The sequence below is a fragment of the Eretmochelys imbricata genome, chromosome 8 (genome assembly GCF_965152235.1).
Source record: "Eretmochelys imbricata isolate rEreImb1 chromosome 8, rEreImb1.hap1, whole genome shotgun sequence".
NCBI classification, from domain to species: Eukaryota; Metazoa; Chordata; order Testudines; family Cheloniidae; genus Eretmochelys; species Eretmochelys imbricata.
In genome coordinates this window covers 100,790,151-100,809,834 of record NC_135579.1, presented here as the reverse complement: position 1 = coordinate 100,809,834, position 19,684 = coordinate 100,790,151, and the positions used below count along the sequence as shown (strand labels likewise).

The 19,684-nt window shown below is 45.6% G+C and overlaps 1 protein-coding gene across 1 annotated transcript in view; it reads left to right on the top strand.

Moving 5' to 3' along the window:
* Window positions 1–19,684, top strand: part of SLC5A9 (solute carrier family 5 member 9) — a 39,326-nt gene that overhangs the window by 12,942 nt on the left and 6,700 nt on the right. The window contains exons 5-12 of the mRNA XM_077823991.1: window positions 521–626; window positions 1,678–1,758; window positions 2,399–2,604; window positions 3,100–3,235; window positions 4,570–4,677; window positions 6,168–6,318; window positions 7,574–7,742; window positions 9,437–9,652. Of these exons, the coding sequence (XP_077680117.1) occupies window positions 521–626; window positions 1,678–1,758; window positions 2,399–2,604; window positions 3,100–3,235; window positions 4,570–4,677; window positions 6,168–6,318; window positions 7,574–7,742; window positions 9,437–9,652 (1,173 nt within the window). The remainder of the gene's footprint in view (window positions 1–520; window positions 627–1,677; window positions 1,759–2,398; window positions 2,605–3,099; window positions 3,236–4,569; window positions 4,678–6,167; window positions 6,319–7,573; window positions 7,743–9,436; window positions 9,653–19,684) is intronic.

Here is a 19,684-nt window from a genome sequence, read left to right as displayed (position 1 = left end):
ACTCATGCTTTTGTCAGTGCATTCATTTAGTTGCCCCTTCCAGTGCCAGAAGCCGTTTCCCACTTAAAGCGCAGGGAGTTCTGACCCTGTCTGAATGAAGTGCCAACCACTTACAACCCTCGCAGGCTGCTCTAAGTTGTGCTGTAATGGTTTCTGAAAGCCACTGCATGGATATAGAGCTGCTGAGGGACAGGCCAACCTGATCTCACCCCAGAAGGCCCCCCACACTAGGGGTATTAACCTGAAGGGGAGGGTTTTTGCTTGTCTCAGGCCTGGCACACGGAGCCACAGTGCAATACTGAATCAGGCCCAATGCTCTCCACAGCCCAGTGCACCTTCTTGATCCTCTTGTGTCTGTCCTTTTCCCCTCTGTCTCCCCCTCCCTCACTTTCAAAGCATCCTCTCTTCTGGTTGCCCATCTAATGGGTTTTGAGCCTTCCGGTGGGCTGGCGATTATGTCAGGGAAGTGCTGATAAATGCAACCCACTAGAGACTCAAATTCTCCTTGCTCTTATTCCAGACAGATATTTTCTCTGGAGCGCTGTTCATCCAAGTCTCCCTGGGCTGGAACCTTTACCTGTCCACCGTGATCTTGCTAGCCGTGACAGCTGTCTACACTATAGCTGGTAATGATACTGCCTTAAAAGCAGCACACTGATCTGGAGTCTAGTGAAGACTCGCTTCCCCCATGCATTTTACTTCTGTGCATTCTGGGCCCAATCCAAAGGCCATTGGAGTTAATGGACAGAATTCCATTGACTTTGAGCTTTGGATCAGGCTCCCTAGTAATGGACTTAAGGTGAAAAACCTTACGTGCAGATCAACAGGGCAATGCTAGGGCTCAGTTATGCCTCTCCAGGGCAGGACTGCACAAAGAGAGGGAGGGGAGGCAGTCCCTGAACAGCAGCATGTGAAACAAGCATATAATAATAACAATTATTAATTTTGCATGGCTCAGCCATTGCATGAGCCTTTGAACATTTGGCTCCAAGAAGCAAAGACTTCTCCTGCTCTTCCTGCCTCCCCAAGTTGGAAGTCAGTCTTTGAAGAGCTCTAGGAACAGATAATTTCTGCAGGGTGCTTCTGAGGTTACAGAAGGCTCCTTGGTCCCCATAGAAGGCTGAAAACTCCTATCCCGACCCTAGCCCAGGTGTTTGCATCATTTGCTGGTCCTTTGATGATGGTCTAGTGGGTAGGGCACCAGACTGTGCCTCTGGAGACCTGGCTTCCCAGCTCAGCCACCAACTCCTGGTGTGACTGTGGGCAAGGGACTTAATATGTGCCTCAGTTCCCCTCCGGTAAATTGGAGATGATGTTCCTGTGCTTCACAGAGGTGTTGTGGGACTCAGATCCATTAGTGACTATGAGGTGGTCAGGCAGTGCAATAATTGGGGCCAGATAAATACCAACCTAGGATTCTCCTGGTTGCCCCTTTCAGAATGCCAGAACTGAGACCTAGGAAGCAGTCCTCATAGGGGGGAGAGCTCCCCCACAGGTAACACAGAAGAGTTGGCCATTTATATAAATATGGTGACCTGCTTACTCTGTGATTGTAGCCATGTTGGTCGAAGGATGTGATAGGTGAGGTAATATCTGTAACTGACCAAATTCTGTTGGAAGGATATTACCTCACCCTTTGGCTCTCTCTTACTCTGTTGTTTGCCATTCTCCCTACAGGTGGTTTAACGGCTGTGATGTACACAGATGTGCTGCAGACTGTGATCATGGTACTCGGGGCTTCGGTTCTCGCCTTTATAGGTAAGAGGAACGAGGGACTGTGTTACCTACAGTCTGAGTCAAACAAGGTGTTGAACGCCTTTTGCTCCCTTTGGGAGTTGACGGAGCAGCTTGCTGGATCAGATCCTCGGAGTCAAACTCTGCTCTGGTGCCCCTTAACTCCTTTGAGTTTCAGCCATCTCTTCTGCTTTCCTCTAGTGGAGTTACTCTGGATTTACAAGGGAATCATTGGAAACAAAAACGGACCCTAAGCACTTTGCTCTAAGCCCTGCCTACCAAACAGTAACCCAAATGCTGCCTCCCGTGGTTTCATGTTTTCCTTCCGAGGCTCTTCCAAAGGGTTTTGATCAGCGACTCTGGCTTCCAGGGGCACTTTCTTGCCAGTCCGGGTAATGATGCCACTGCTAAGGGAATTCCGCGGTGCTGATGCTGTCTCCCCCAGAATGCACTGCAGAATTCCACAGATCCCATTCGCATCCCAGCGTTTCTGGGTGCAGTACTGCTACCCCCATCACACATGCCAACTGGGCCACGAAAACCTACGTGAGAGGACAGCAAGGAAGAGAGGAGGGGGAAAAAAGCAAGAAGGGGAGAGAACAAGATGGATGAAAGACCTTGTAGCAGGGCATCAAACCTAAACCACTGCCTGCTTCCTTCTCAGGGTTTGAAAAAGTCGGCTGGTTTGAAGGACTTAAAGAGAAATACAGCACCATGATACCCAGTGTCATCGTCCCAAACACCACCTGTCACCTCCCACGCGCTGACGCCTTCCACATGCTCAGGAACCCTGTCACTGGGGACATTCCTTGGCCTGGGCTTATCTTTGGCCTCTCTGTGCTGGCTACTTGGTGTTGGTGCACTGATCAGGTAAAGTAAGTCTCTTTTCTCTCTCTCTCTCTCTCTCTCTTCTCCCCTTCCGCCTTTCATCCCAGTATCTTCCTTTCCAGGCTGCTGCACTGTTCGCAGAGTCAGTAAAATGATGAATGTGTGTGTCCGTCTGTCTGTCTTTGGGGGGCCACCGCCTCTGCCCATTCTTTCCGCTACTCAAGCTTGTGCAGCTCAATGCTTCTGAGTGTTGCGGGTGGGGGGCTTGTTTTGATGGTGGGGAGCAGCTATCATCACCATGAAGTGATGCCTGTGAAGGACAAGGGAAAATTTCCTGCAATCAGACCCTCGCTGGTGTCAGCAAGAGCGAACCATGCAACAGAGATCTGCAGTGCAGATCAGAGAGGAGAATTTTCCCATAGGCTTGCACAGTGCTTTGGGATCCTTTGAGATGAAAGTATCCTGCATTAGATGATGACTCTGTTTTCTCTCTGCAGGGTTTTCTTTTAACACTTTCCATTTTTATGCTGACGGCAGGTTATAGTGCAAAGGTCTCTCTCTGCCAAGAACCTCTCCCATGCCAAGGGTGGATCGGTGCTGGCGGGTTATTTGAAAATGCTCTCGATGTTTTTCATTGTCATGCCTGGTATGATCAGCAGAGCTCTTTACCCAGGTAAGCTGCTGTTCCTTACAGTTGGACTGTTCGGGGTTGTGAATACAATGTCCTTGTGTCAGTGCAGACCTGCCAGAGCTCAGCAATCTTGTCCCAAGGTTTATCTCCAGATAGTGCTCACATCCGTTAGCTATTCAGATGGAGCTTCCCAGCCCCTGACTCCACTTCCAGGTTTGGGGTGCTGCTTTAGGACACCTGTGGCAGAAGCCATTGGGAAAGTTGCAAGGGGCAGGTGTCAGGATGCCATCTTGTGGACACTGCATGTATCTAATAGGAGACAAAAGGGAGTAGGCTAGAGAGAGACATGGAGACATAGGGTATGTTTAGACTGCATCCTAAGCCCAGGCTCTGACTCAGGTTTGAGCCAACTCCCCCTTCCATCCACACACAAATCTGTCTGACTCAGGTCAAGAAGTACTCAGGACCCGGGTCCTAGAAACCTCCTACTGGGGGTGGATCAGAGCCCAAATCCTGCTGTGACTTGGGTCCTAGCCCTGTCAATTTGTAGTGTGGAGGCAGGTAAAGCCGCAAACCCAAGTCTGAAGGTCTACATAATGCAGTATGGACATGTCAGCACATCCAGCAACTGTAAGCCCAGGTTTACAATGCAGTGTGGGTGCTCAAGCATGGGCTTGGAAACACTGAGTCCACAAGCCCAGGTCCCACAGACCTGAGTTTACAATGCAGTGTAGACAGACCCATACAGACTTTAGGGGCAGGTCTTTGAGTCAGACATGGAATCTGGTTTGTTCCATTATGACGTTGATGTAATAGTAAAAAGTATTTCACCTGAGTCACCCTCTTCCTCCCGCTTTGTCATGTGTTCTGCAGGGTAGGCAACTGTGAGTCCTCAGATTCTCACTGTTGCTTTGGATGGGATTGCTGTGAATGCACTAGGTGAAGGGGGAGCCAAGCTGGGCTGCAGTGCATGTTTCCTCTGTCCTCCTCTAGTGATGGCTGGGCCACAAAGAGAGATGGATGAGCTGGCTCTTTTAGCATAGTCAGTCAAGACTCATGCGTTTAGAACCAGATGTCCCAGGTTCAATCCCAGCTGCCACCAACCCATCTAGGGGTGAAGCGTTCCATCTGCTCTGAGCCAAGTTTGCAGTGTGTCATCATGAGGCTCCCCCTCTATTTGGGGACCCAAAATGTTCTTTGGCTCCCATTGCTATAACTTGGAAAACTCTGTTCTTGCTGTTTTACTGACTTATATTAAATAATAAGGTATCAAGAAATCCACTCCTTTAAGACAGTTTCCAATAGCTGGAGTAGATATGCCACAAAGGAAGTTTAAGCTGGCTTGTTCGGTTTCTAATCTTTCCTCTCTGCTACAGATGAAGTGGGATGTGTGGACCCGAAAGTCTGTGAAACCGTCTGCGGAGCTAAAGTGGGTTGTTCTAACATTGCCTATCCTAAGCTCGTAATGGGACTCATGCCTGTAGGTGAGAAAGCTGTATTCCAAGGGGTCTGGGCTTGTACTAGTGCTGAACAGCTGAGTCCTTGGAATGAAGTAGTCTTTTGAGCTATCCATATGAGGAACTAATGCCCTGCAACTATCAGTTGGATTGGTAAACAAATTAAAAGATAGCAAAGTTTTCTTTTCCATTATGTAGCAGGCAAGTGTGTATGTGTGTGTTTGACAAACAGATGGATAAATAGATAGATAAATAGAAGTAGCCGCACTGAACGGAAAAGAATAAAGTGTTTGCTATGGCAAAATATCAAAAGAAACCAAAAAAACCAACATATTTTTCAAAAAATGTTATGGAAATTTTCCAATTTTTCAACTAAAGTTTTTAGTTTTCACATTTTTAATTGAAAGATTAAAATTCTAAAGAAAAAAAATGTTCCTGGAAATTTTTTATTTTGAATAAAGGACATTAAAAAAAAAAGAATTTGACCTTAAACAATTTTGACCTTTATATTTATGACTAGCTGTCATAAATATAAAGGGAAGGGTAACCACCTTTCTGTATACAGTGCAATAAAATCCCTCCTGGCCAGAGGCAACATCCTGTTACCTGTAAAGGGTTAAGAAGCTCAGCTAACCTGGCTGGCACCTGACCCAAAGGACCAATAAGGGGACAAGATACTTTCAAATCTTGGGGCGGGGGAAAGGCTTTTGTTTGTGCTCTTTGTTTACATGGTTATTCTCTCTTGGGACTGAGAGAGGCCAGACAGCAATCCATCTTCTCCAACCCATCCTAATCCAAGTCTCCAATATTGCAACCAGTAGAGGTAAGCCAGGCAAGAGAGATTAGTTTATCTTTTGTTTTATGTGAATTTTCCCTGTGTTAAGAGGGAGGTTTATTCCTGTTTTCTGTAACTTTAAGGTTTTGCCCAGATCCTCTGTGTTTTAAATCTGAATACCCTGTAAAGTATTTTCCACCCTGATTTTACAGAGATGATTCTTTTACCTTTCTTTTTTTTTAATAAAATTCTTCTTTTAAGAACCTGACTGATTTTTCCATTGTTCCAAGATCCAGGGGTTTGGGTCTTTGATGATTTTGTAATAAATTGGTTAGGATATTATTCTCAAGCCTCCCCAGGAAAGGGGGTGTGTAGGGCTTGGGGGGTATATTTTGGGGGAAGACGTCTCCAAGTGGTCTCTTTCCCTGTTCTTTGTTTAAAACGCTTGGTGGTGGCAGCATACTGGTTAAGAAGAAGGCAAAGTTTGTACCTTGGGGAAGTTTTTAACCTAAGCTGGTAAGAATAAGCTTAGGGGGTCTTTCATGCGGGTCCCCACATCTGTACCCTAGAGTTCAGAGTGGGGAAGGAACCCTGACACTAGTTCTAAAAAGTCAAGATGGGCCTGGACCAGAGCCACAGATCCAAAGAGCTCTCTGGACTCTGTTTATGTTAATCTGCAGCACATGATGCAGGAGCTAAAAGACCAACGATCTGAACCAAATTTTCCTTGTTGGTTTCCCAGGACTACGGGGTTTGATGATAGCTGTGATGATGGCAGCCCTGATGAGTTCCCTCACCTCGATCTTCAACAGCAGCAGCACGCTCTTCGCCATAGATATCTGGCAGCGGATCCGCAAGAAAGCCACGGAGCAGGAGCTCATGATTGTTGGCAGGTCCTCTCACTTCCTTATGGCTTCACTGAGTGTTTTAGGCAGAGACCATTTTTTGTTGTTATTTTGATGGCAGGTCTTAAACTCTCCAAAATGTCCTAATCTGGGCTCCGGGATTCATAGATTCCAAGTCCAGGAGAGACCATTGTGATCATCTCATCTGACCTCCTGTACAGCACAGGCCAAAGAACTGCCTTGAATCAATTCTTATTTGAACAAGAGTGTATCTTTTAGAGGGAGGGAAAAAACAGGTGAAAATTAACATGCATATTAATGAAAAAAGTAAAACCTGAGATGAGTTATGTTTCCCATCTTTACCTGGAGTAGATTCAATTACATACACAGGCTCAATTTGCCACTGACCTGCAGAGACTATTTCTTCTGTGTTCTCTAAATGTGTCATAGACTCCTGTCCTAAACACAATCCATAGTGAAATCATGGCACCCTCTATTGGCAGATGCCAATACTGCATTACACCAAGGCTGTAAAACAGTTCCCTTCCCACTAACACTGTTAATAATAATCTGCAGGTCTGTAGAGCCTTTTATCTGAGGTCACACATATTAACACATCAAGTAAGCTTCAAAACATCCCTGTGAGTTAGGTGAAGGATAGAGAGGGGCGAAAGCAACATGGCACACCAGCTCAAGGCAGAAATGAAGGAGGATATTGTATGCCGCTGAAACTTCGGTGGGAATTTTATTAAGTAGGAGGTAATGACTTTGTTGGAATTTGGTGAAGGCACTAAACACCTCTACTCTTCTGAAAGGTGGCTGTGGGATTTTCATGATCACAGGTTGTCAGGGTCTCTGTCTCATCCAAGAGTGAGTGCCTCCAGCAGTTCTCACTAAAACCATGTCAGGCTATGGGGCAGTAATGGGTCAGCTAGCCCTGAGATTGCCAGGCACTGAACCACCTGTACCACTTCCTGCAGCACTCTGGATTCTCCTCGGATCTCTCCCATTCAGGTCCTTACAAGGCCCCACACAGCTTAATTTGTGCACTCTGACCAGATCTCAGCAAAGGGTTGTTAGCCATCCTCCTTAGGAGAGTGAAATTTACTTCCTGCTTGCAATTACCAGGAGAAACCTGTCCTAGATTTCACTTCAGATGAGGAATTCACTCAGGGTGCACAATGATTTTCCCTAGAATTCATTGAAAACCCAAGGAAGTTTCTCTTAATTGGGGATTGCATTTCCAGGTGGATTCTAAAGCATGCAGAGCTAATACTCTTTGTTCCAATCTCCGGTCTTCCAGAGTGTTTGTTCTCATCCTCATTGTCATCAGTATTCTCTGGATTCCCATCATTCAGATGTCCAACAGCGGTCAGCTCTTTGACTACATTCAGTCCATAACCAGTTATCTGGCCCCACCAATTACTGCCCTCTTCGTCCTGGCAATCTTCTGCAAGAGGATCAATGAGCCCGTAAGTGAGGAATCAGTGACCGGGCCAGTCTGAATAGTAATACCACCTCAGGGTGGGTGTGGGTGTGGGTGTTCGGGTTCTTAGCAAACACGCAAGTGGATTGTTGCTTACCACTAACTGGAAAAATTAGAAATCAGAGGAGTTAGAACTGGTTCCAGTCATTTGGGATTAACAATAAAATGATTTTAAACAGGAAATTTCACAGGACAGGATGGTTGGGGGACTGGGACTGATCTATAGAACCTTTCATCTCTAGGTCACCCATTCAAACACAGCCCAGCAAAGCTGTGACTATCACCAAGTGGCTTAGTGGCATGAGTTAGTGGGCCTTACGCCTGTTTCTGTTGGATGGGTGTCAGCTTCGCAGAAGCCACCACAACTCGGGCTAATTGGCAGCCTCGGCAGAGGGGCCATGGAAACTCAACCAGCTTTGTACTCCTAGAAGTGGTCCCTCTAGGTCTAAGTCAGTGAGGGGCAAACTTGCACTCCCATTGTCTGTGCTGTAACTGCTCTAAGTACAGAGAGGGCCTTAGGCCTAGATCTTCAAAGGTACCCGGGTTCCTAAATCCCATAACTTTGAGGATCTGGCCTTAGTCTCTAGGAGACAGATCCTCAGCTGGTGAAACTTGTTCTAGCTCCATTGAAGTCTGTCCATCCAGCACCTTTCACGAGCTCGAAATTCATTTATAAAACACCTACCATGTTTGGCTTCCCTCCAGTCCAATATGCAGAGGTGGAGACTCAAACTTCTACCGTTCCCTTGTGTCTCTCTGTGCCCTCTTCTTTCCACTGTCAGCAAGAAGGGGGAGCATCACTGAGGCTGTTTAATTCCATTGTTTTGAAACTTCCACAGGAGTCTCGTTCTGCTCCAGACACAAGCTCAGCCTTTGAGGCAGGAGAAACCCCATAAAGGATTTCCGACTCTATTTCCGACCCTAGCTCAGGGTCCCAATTATTTCTGGAAAATCAGACCTTTTTGCTGGACCCCTTGAAAACAAAGATGGAAGTGAAAATGAACCCTCCCTCCCTTTTCCAGTGACAGCCCCATATGAAGCTCAAACCATCACAGAACATAGAATATCAGGGTTGGAAGGGACCTCAGGAGGTCATCTAGTCCAACCACCTGCTCAAAGCAGGACCAATCCCCAACTAAATCATGCCAGCCAGGGCTTTGTCAAGCCTGATCTTAAAAACCTTTAAGGAAGGTTTCTTTCTAACCTTTCTTATGGTTTGGTCTCTCCCCCTTTATGGTGAGGCCAGAATCAAATGTCTCCCCCTGGGAAGGACTGCAGAGTTACCCCTGTTTCTGAAGCATGTGGGGCGGACACTGTCTGAGACACACCATTGGACTAGATGGACCAATGGGTCCCAATCCTGCAATGAGATGAACCTCAGTGGAACCTTGCACCCACAGAGAGCCTCACTGAAATCAATGGAAGGACCTTAGCTCAGTCGGGTCTGATGTGTCTGTCTTGCAGTTGGGGCGGGGGGGGGGATGTGTGGATTACAAATTCTGAGGGCCATTAAAGGTATCGAGCAAGAATGAATTCCCCTCCCTTGCTGTCCTGCTCTGTTGACTCCATCCAGGAGAGAAGGGCTCATTCCCAGAAAGGGACTATACAAACCCCACACACAAAGATGCTTTCAATGATCCCTCACTTCCTTATGCATCTCTTCCCATGTTTTCTTCACAGGGTGCTTTCTGGGGCCTCATGTTCGGGCTGGTAGTAGGTGGCATTCGAATGATCATGGAGTTTTCCTATGGGGTGCCCTCCTGTGGCGAGGAGGACCCAAGACCAGCTGTCCTAAAGGATGTACACTACCTGTACTTTGCCCTCATTCTCTGCGTGCTCACTGCCATCGCCATTATCCTGATTAGTCTCTGCACCCCACCAATCCCAGAGGAAAAGGTAAGCGGCTCTCCAGTTCAAATCTTGCAAGCCTCTCCCCACCATAGGGTCCAAGAGGACTCTCTGATCTGTACAGGCCTGTCTCTCCTATTGCTGAGGTCTCAGGGCCTATAATGTACGTCTACAAAGAAGCACCTTTCCCAAGCCCGTCTGTTTTCCAGGGCTGAGAGAATTAACACTGCCTGGGGCTCAATGAACTCTTGCAATGGAGTGTGAGTTCTCATGCTGTGTGTACAGCTCTGCACACACACACCGCAGCACATCATATCTGGGAGAGAAGGAAAAGAAGTGTGTGTGTGTGGGGGGGGATCATATTACAGTGTGTTGCTGAGAAGCAATTAAATGGATCTGATTGAAGTTTCTGCCCTATTTCAGCAAAGCCCCCATCAATCTTGCAAGCAAACAAGATTAATATCTTTGCAACACTGGCATTTAGAGAAATAACATTCCAGCCCAATGTGATCTAAATTACATTTAACAACATAGTGTCACGGGACAGAAGAAAGCAACTTTCTTTTACTTACTGTATTAAAACAGAACTGTGCATAAAGGTTAAGGTTTTATTGAGTGTCAGCTTAAAGAGATACTGTCAAGTAGTTTAGGGTCTAAGGATGTTTGGTTTACTGAGTGTTTGCATAAAAATTGAGCTCAGGAAAAGGAAAAAAAATATCAAGTGCAACCATGTTCCATGAGTGTTTTTTTAAACGAACTTCTTAATGGGGTCTGGGATATAGAGATTATCTGGGCCACTTGTAGCCCTGGTGTATCTCCATTGTCTTCAATGGAGTTAAGTGGGGGTGAATTTGATCCCATGTGGAGGAGGATAAAATGACCTTCATAGATGCCAAGGCCAGAAGGGACCACTGTAACCTCCTGTAGACCGCAGGCCATAGAACTTCCCCAAAATAATTCCGAGAGCAGATCTTTTAGAAAAACATCCAGTCTTGATTTCAAAGTGGTCAGTGATGAAGAATCCACCCCTCTTTTCTCCTGAGTGTAAATCCTGCCAGGAATTATGGCAATTGTGTATGAGCAGCGAGTGAATCAACCCGATGGGCTAAACGGTAACCTTACAATCTGCCCCGAGTAAGGGGCGGTGCCCTGAGGCAGGAGCAGAGCAGAGCAAGAATGGAGCCCCAGGGAACACAGGGGCTGGCAGGGGCCATTTCTAGCTCTAGGGGACGTACCCACACTAGTTAGCGCACTAGAGCTAGAAGGGCAGCTGTGGCAGGGCAAGCAGCAGGAGGGACTGACCGCCCAGGTACATCCCTACAGCCTCGGATGGGATTGTACTGGGAGAGGCTAGATCCTGCTGGCACAGCTACACTTCTATTTTTAGCGTGTCGTCTCTGGCAGAGCTAGCGCAGGTAAGTCTCCTCCATCTCCAGCGCAGCTCTACACTCTGAGTCCCAATTCCTTCCTGTCCCTCACTTCCTCACCCCTTTGCTCTGGAGCCCTTGTGGTGGCTCCCCATTGTGCACCTGGCCAGCTACTCTGGCCGGTGAGTAAGGGGGCAGTGCAGACAGGGCTCTTCCTTCACTGCCCCACTCAACCCTTTTGCTCACCGTGGGAATCTAGGCTGCAGCCAGTATAACAATGAGTTGGGGAATTAGCGGGGCCTCTGCCTGGCTGGGTCAGGGCTGTGACACTCGATCCCTAACTCGTTTCATTCTCATCTCCACTGACCTCCCCTGGGAAAGTGAATCTTCCACCCAGTGCCTCCTCCGATCCCATGACATGGCCCTTGTGACATTCCCAGAGGTTTGAGTCAGCGGGGCTTGGCCAGGGCAGTCCGGTTGGGTTTCACTAGGATGGGTGGTGGCCCAACAGCCCTGCACAGAGTCGACTGCTTCCCTACATTATCCCACCCCGGTGCTTCAGGGGTATTCAGAAGGGAGCTTTTTCCCTGTCAGAGTCAGTCTGTGGGCTATGTGTTGGAACTGGGCAGGTGGCATGGGAAGTGTCGATAGAGATGGAATTGCCTGTTAAGTGCTCACTGAGCCGAGACCACTGTCTGGACATAGGCCATAGAGGAGTATTCAGATGATAGTGACTTTTGGTTACTGCAGCCTGGCTTCAGGGGGATAGATTCTGCAGACTAAATAGGCTGGCCAGGGCCAGCAGCTGGGGGACCCCGCAGCTACCAGCTGCCCAGGCGAGGGCACCCCCGCAGCAGCCCAGCCCCAGGGGCAGGGGAACCCTGGAGCTCCCAGGCATTGCATCAGAGGGGGACCCGGGAGCCCCAACAGCAGTGGGTGCTGACCCCACCTCTCCCTTTTGACAGCAATATTTTTAGTGAAAGTCAGGGACCAGTCATGGGCTGCCATGAATTTTTGTTTATTTCCCGTGACCGGTCCCTGACTTTTACTAAAAATATCCGTGACAAAAACTTAGCCTTAATTATATAGCTTAACGTGCTTTTATTCAGATTCTTAATTTGGACATTATGTTAGAAAATGATGCATTTTTTATTTTCTAGATGATGCTTCATTTTTTACTTGTGATTTGTGTCAAACTCTATTTGGATGGAACTTCAAATTCAGTTAAAATGCTCCAAACCAGCATTTTAAATTTTGTATTATTATTAATTTGTATTATAATGATATTTTATTTGTTATTTATTATTAAATACAGCTACCTTACATGTGCTGGATGCATACGAAAAATGTTTTTCAAAACATGGTTTTGCATTTAAAACTAACTGCTTTATTCCACAAAGGCTGCATTATCGGTAGTTAGGGAACTGAACTGATTATTTCTTGCCACCGTATCCTTTAAGATTTTAGAACTAGCTGATCTGGTCCTCTCACACTTAGATTTTATTCACTGATTGAAAGAGACACACAGGTTTTCCTTGGTTTCTTAACTTTGATTGAACCAGTCACTGAACTGAGCTAGCTGAATAAACTGAGATGAAGAAAATATTCTCCCTGTGTTTGTAGAAAAGGCTACGGCTGTCAAAAGTTGGTTTCGCACTTCATACGCTTGTTCCAGGTTCTTAGCCAGTGACGTCCACCAGACATGCTTTAAAAGCTGGCATGTATATGACTCAATGTTATTATTTTTTGCATTCAATTTAAATGTTTTAATAGAGTCATGACAAATTTCGGCCTTAACACAGGTTGTCATTATTTCAAATCTCGTTTTAAATAGGTCGGTTTTAAAAAAAAATGTATATTTAATTTAAATTAAAAAACAATTTGGAAACCTGGATTTTTAAAAATATTTTATTTAAACATTGATTTTTTTATGCCCCCTGCCTGGCATGGGTTTGAACCAATAACATTTTTAAATGTTTTTTAATGTTTTTAATAAAGTAAATACTAATGGAAACTGTGTGATCATGAGAGACTTTAACTTCCCAGATATAGACTGGAGGATGAGTGCTAGTAATAACAATAGGGCTCAGCTTTTCCTAGATGTGATAGCTGATGGATTCCTTCAGCAAGTAGTTGCTGAACCAACTAGAGGGGATGCCATTTTAGATTTGGTTTTGGTGAGTAGTGAGGACCTCATAGAAGAAATGGTTGTAGGGGATAATCTTGGCTCAAGTGATCATGAGCTAATTCAGTTCAAACTGAATGGAAGGATTAATAAAAATAAATCTGCAGCTAGGGTTTTTGATTTCAAAAGGGCTGACTTTCAAAAATTAAGGAAATTAGTTAGGGAAGTGGATTGGACTGAAGAATTTATGGATCTAAAGGTAGAGAAGGCCTGGGATTATTTTAAATCAAAGCTGCAGAAGCTATCGGAAGCCTGCATCTCAAGTAAGGGGAAAAAATTCATAGGCAGGAGTTGCAGACCAAGCTGGATGAGCAAGCAACTCAGAGAGGTGATTAAGAAAAAGCAGAAAGCATATAGGGAGTGGAAGAAGGGAGGGATCAGCAAGGAAAGCTACCTTATTGAGGTCAGAACATGTAGGGATAAAGTGAGACAGGCTAAAAGTCAAGTAGAGTTGGACCTTGCAAAGGGAATTAAAACCAATAGTAAAAGGTTCTATAGTCATATAAATAAGAAGAAAACAAAGAAAGAAGAAGTGGGACCGCTAAACACTGAGGATGGAGTGGAGGTCAAGGATAATCTAGACATGGCCCAATATCTAAACAAATACTTTGCCTCAGTCTTTAATAAGACTAAAGAGGATCTTAGGGATAATGGTAGCATGACAAATGGGAATGAAGAAATGGAGGTAGATATTACCATATTTGAGGTAGAAGCAAAACTCAAACAGCTTAATGGGACTAAATCGGGCGGCCCAGATAATCTTCATCCAAGAATATTAAAGGAATTGGCACAAGAAATTGCAAGCCCATTAGCAAGAATTTTTAATGAATCTGTAAACTCAGGGGTTGTACCGTATGATTGGAGAATTGCTAACATAGTTCCTATTTTTAAGAAAGGGAAAAAAAGTGATCTGGGTAATTATAGGCCTGTTAGTTTGACATCTGTCACTTGCTGGAGGATTCTCTGCTCCTTGAGGTCTTTAAACTACAATTTGAGGACTTCAATAGCACAGATATAGGTGTGAGGTTTTTTTTGTAGGAGTGGTGGGTGAAATTCTGTGGCCTGCGTTGTGCAGGAGGTCAGACTAGATGATCATAATGGTCCCTTCTGACCTAAATATCTATGAATCTGTAGTATGCAAAGTCTTGAAAAAAATTTTGAAGGAGAAGGTAGTTAAGGACATTGAAGTCAATGGTAAATGGGACAAAATACAACATGATTTTACAAAAGGTAGATCGTGCCAAACCAACCTGATCTCCTTCTTTTAGAAAAAAGAAAAGGAGTACTTGTGGCACCTTAGAGACTAACCAATTTATTTGAGCATAAGCTTTCGTGAGCTTAATCAGGGTGGGCCATTTCCTGGTGTGGGGGGGTGAGAAAACCTGGATTTGTACTGGAAATGGCCCACCTTGATTGTCGTGCACATTGTGGGGAGAGTGGTCACTTTGGATAAGCTATTACCAGCAGGAGAGTGAGTTTGTGTGTGGGGTTTTTGGAGGGGGGTGAGGGAGTGAGAGAACCTGGATTTATGCAGGAAATGGCCCACCTTGATTATCATACACATTGTGAAGAGAGTGGTCACTTTGGATGGGCTATTACCAGCAGGAGAGTGAGTTTGTGTGGGGGGGGCAGAGGGTGAGAAAACCTGGATTTGTGCTGGAAATGGCCCAACTTGATGATCACTTTAGATAAGCTATTACCAGCAGGAGAGTGGGGTGGGAGGAGGTATTGTTTCATGGTCTCTGTGTGTATATAATGTCTTCTGCAGTTTCCACGGTATGCATCCGATGAAGTGAGCTGTAGCTCATGAAAGCTCATGCTCAAATAAATTGGTTAGTCTCTAAGGTTCCACAAGTACTCCTTTTCTTTTTGCGAATACAGACTAACACGGCTGTTACTCTGAAACCTTTCTTTGAGAAAGTAACAGATTTTTTAGACAAAGGAAATGCAGTGGATCTAATTTACCTAGATTTTAGTAAGGCATTTGATACCGTGCCACATGGGGAATTATTAGTTAAATTGGATAAGATGGGGATCAATAGGAAAATTGAAAGGTGGATAAGGAATTGGTTAAAGGGGAGACTACAATGGGTCCTACTGAAAGGTGAACTGTCAGGCTGGAGGGAGGTTACCAGTGGAGTTCCTCAAGGATCGGTTTTGGGACCAATCCTATTTAATCTTTTTATTATTGACCTTGGCACAAAAAGTGGGAGTGTGCTAATGAAGTTTGCGGATGATACAAAGCTGGGAGGTATTGCCAATTTAGAGAAGGAGAGGGATACCCTACAGGAGGATCTGGATGACCTTGTAAACTGGAGTAATAGTAATAGGATGAAATTTAATAGTGAGAAGTGTAAGGTCATGCATTTAGGGATTAATAACAAGACTTTTAGTTATAAGCTAGGGACGCATCAATTAGAAGTAACGGAGGAGGAAAAGGACCTTGGAGTATTGGTTGATCATCGGATGACTATGAGCTGCCAATGTGATATGGCCGTGAAAAAAGCTAATGCGGTCTTGGGATGCATCAGGAGAGGTATTTCCAGTAGGGATAAGGAGGTTTTAGTACCATTATACAAGGCACTGGTGAGACCTCATCTGGAATACTGTGTGCGATTCTGGTCTCCCATGTTTAAGAAGGATGAATTCAAACTGGAACAGGTACAGAGAAGGGCTACTAGCATGATCCGAGGAATGGAAAACTTGTCTTATGAAAGGAGACTCAGGGAGCTTGGCTTGTTTAGCCTAACTAAAAGAAGGTTGAGGGGAGATATGATTGCTCTCTATAAATATATCAGAGGGATAAATACCAGAGAGGGAGAGGAATTATTTAAGCTCAGTACCAATGTGGACACAAGAACAAATGGATATAAACTGGCCACTAGGAAATTTAGACTAGAAATTACAGGAAGGTTTTAACCATCAGAGGAGTGAAGTTTTGGAATAGCCTTCCAAGGGAAGCAGTGGAGGCAAAAGATCTATCTGGCTTTAAGATTAAACTCGATAAGTTTATGGAGGACATGGTATGATGGGATAACATGGTTTTGGTAATTAAATATTCATGGTAAATAGGCCCAATGGCTTGTGATGGGCTATTAGATGGGGTGAGATCCGAGTTATCCAGGAAAGAATTTTCTGTAGTATCTGGCTGATGAATCTTGCCCATATGCTCAGGGTTTAGCTGATCGCCATATTTGGGGTCGGGAAGGAATTTTCCTCCAGGGCAGATTGGAAGAGGCCCTGGAGGTTTTTCGCCTTCCTCTGTAGCATGGGACATGGGTCACTTGCTGGAGGATTCTCTGCTCCTTGAAGTCTTCAAACCACGATCTGAGGACTTCAATAGCTCAGACATAGGCGAGAGGTTTTTCGCAGGAGTGGGTGGGTGAAATTCTGTGGCCTGCGTTGTGCAGGAGGTCAGACTAGATGATCATAATGGTCCCTTCTGACCTAAATATCTATGAATCTATGAATAAACCGTGTGATAAAAGGGCTCCATATCTCCTTACCAGGCCCAACCCAGCTAGTATCACTGGAAGGCAGTGTGATGCATTAGAGAGAGCTCTGCTTGCTGCTCAGCTCCTTTGTAAAATGCATCGAGATCTACTGAGGAAAACTGCCACATAAGAGCTAGGAATTATTATTATTCTGTCAAGTGAACTAAAAAAGACATGCCACCAAAAAGCCCAAGAAAAATACCAACAAGTCAGACTCTCAGCTCTGGTGTACATTGGCATAGCTGCATTGATTTAAAATACTAAAACCAGCACTTCAGTGAAGCTATGACGATTTATACCAGTGGAGGATGGAGCCCAGCCACCTTTAATGACTCAGTGCTTTACACATAGAAGGGGAAAGAGCGATTTGTAGCTGATGTTGGAGTGGTACAGTTAATGTGCTGAGGCTTTAAATGAATTACAATCCAAGAACTGCCAGCAGTAGCATTTCTCCCTGCTGTTTTGGACACTCTCCCATCCCTGTGGGTGATTGATGCTGTGCTGGGAAACAAATATGCAAAGAATTTGTTTGGTATGCTCCGAAGTTCATATGTCTTCATTGTAGGTAGTCCATATTGTGTCACGCCGTCCTTGAAAACCTTGCAAAAGAGCTTACAATTAAATTTGAGACGGTGAAGCTGAAATGCAACTGTCAGGTGCCAGATGGCATTTTGGAACAGAAGGATTTATTCTCACTTTGCCAACGTCTCTCAAAGTCCCTCGGGCAAGGAGAACGTGGGGGAGAGGGGCCACGGAGGGAAGGAAATGGTACAGTAACATGGCAATGTTCTGCAAATGAACAGGGCCACCTGGGCTGATCCGCCTGCTACACTCCCAAGGCCTGTGCTTGTCTAGAGGCCTAGTGCACTGGGAACTTCAACTGTTCTGCTCCAGAGAGTGAGATTGATACATTAGGTGGCTTGTTTTCCAAGTTGCTGAGTTCCCACAGTGCCAGGTGCAGCCAATGGGAGCTGGAAATGCTCCTTTCCTCTGAAAATCAGCCCTTCAAAAGTGTGCAGAGGAGACACGGGCTCAGACTAAAGTCTGGGATCCAAATGCTCCCAGAGTGGAGGTGTATAGACCAGCTTTCACAGGAGAGATTGAGCGAGAGATCCCTATGAGAACACGCTATAGCCCAGTTGTTAGGGCTCTCGCTTGGGGGACCTGGGGTCAAGCCCCTCCTCTACATTTGGCAGAGGAAGGATTTGAACCCAGGTCTCCCCCAGCCTGGGTGAGTGAGCTAACCACTGGGCCATTGGGTATAAGGCAGGCACTACTAACTCCTCCTTGTTATTTGTGAGACAGGACTGACCTGGCTTAGGTGCCTAACTCCCAGAGAGGGTTCACAGTTGTGAATCCTAAGTGGAGGGAGGCACCTTCTGGTACGCGCCTAACTCCCTTTGAGGGCAGGAGCTTCAGTCATGCCCCTCTCCTCAGCATTTCCTGTTGGCTAGCTTAAGCAGTTTCCTACTCAACTTGTGCTGGCTTTTGTGAATCCCATTCTTAGGCACCTAACGGCCTCCATGTCGTGCGTAGGGAGCCTGGGTGTCTAACGTGGGGCTGCAGCTTCCACTAAGTGGCAGGCGGCCTAAAAGCAAGGCGCTGCAACACTGAATCTAGGTCCCCTGAGCAGATCTAGACCCTGCCGCGATGCTAAAACAAAGTGCTCTTTGTAGCTCTACTGATTCATGCCCAGCTTCCGATCAGAAATACCACCTGCCTTCCGTGTTCAAGTCTGTTCTCTCTGCATTCCAGCTCTTCTGCTACACCCAGTCTATTGAGTCAAATACTGTCCTAAAGTCCATGTAAATTATGCTGCTAACTTTCCCCCGTCAGCAGTTGTTGGTTTGGTTTTTTTTGCTTACTCCAAAATAGCTGCCCTGTTAGACATGATCTCCCTTTAGTAAATCCCTGCCGACTGAGCTTAATGAGATTACAGCTCACTAGATATGCCACTGCTGTGTCCTTGGTTTGTCAGTGTTGAAGGCAAGCTGCTGCAGTTGCAGTTTTTAGGACATTGCTGGGCATGTAGGACACACGATAAGGCTTGTCCCCAACATGACAGCCTGTCGACAAGCTCCTGAGTGTAAAGGTGAGAGGTGGAGGGAGAATTGGGGCTCAGGGATGCAGGGGAAGGCATTTCATGGCAAATCAGCTAAATCTGAAAGGGAACATTTTCAAGGCGCCTAATTCCAAATGACTGGCCATGGGAGTTAGGCACTGAACTCCCATTAGTGACTTAGCAACTCTTGCCCTTAAAAACTTTACTTCTGAAAGTAAAGTTTTTTGGGGGGGAGCACGAAGCTCAATGCACCTTGAATATCTAGGCTCTGCTCTGTAACTTCCCCTTCCTTCCCCTCTCTACCAAACTGGGTTTCTGCCCTTCCCAAAAATTGAGAAACAGATTTCTCAAGTGTTCAGCACCAGCAGCTCTCCACAAAGCTTCGCTTTCATTTAGGCAGGGAGGTAAAGGTCAGGAGTGAAATCTTGACGTCAAGGGCAAAACTCCCATTGACTTCAGTGAGGGGCCAGGATTTCAGACACACACACCCTCCATCCCAGGCTTTCAAAAGAGGTATATAGCATCGCCGGCACTCAGGCCAAAGGTAGGCTCTGAATTTGCACTGATTTCAATGAAAGTTAGGAGCCTACCTTTGAGGATCTGGGCCTTAGCTCCAATCTTCCGAGTTCTTTTGAAAATCTGGCCATATTTTGAGGCCTAAATTGAAATGGGACTGTTTTGAAAATAGGCGATTAGTTCTGAGCTCTTAGGAAAATTCTGGCCTTAATACATTAATTCCAAGAGAAAGCTCATGCACAAGCAGCCATTTGTGTTTGGGGAGGAAGTGGGGGTGATGGGATCTGCATAGTTTCTTGAATTCTTTTGTGCTCAGAAACTTTGCAACATTCCAGTGACATTTCCTAAGTGATTTAAAAAAAAATCCTCAGTAAAGATGTGGATCATCAAATCAAAGTAATTTAGCAAAATGTGACAAGAAAGATTAGCCTTGCCTGATGCTCATCTTGGTTGAAA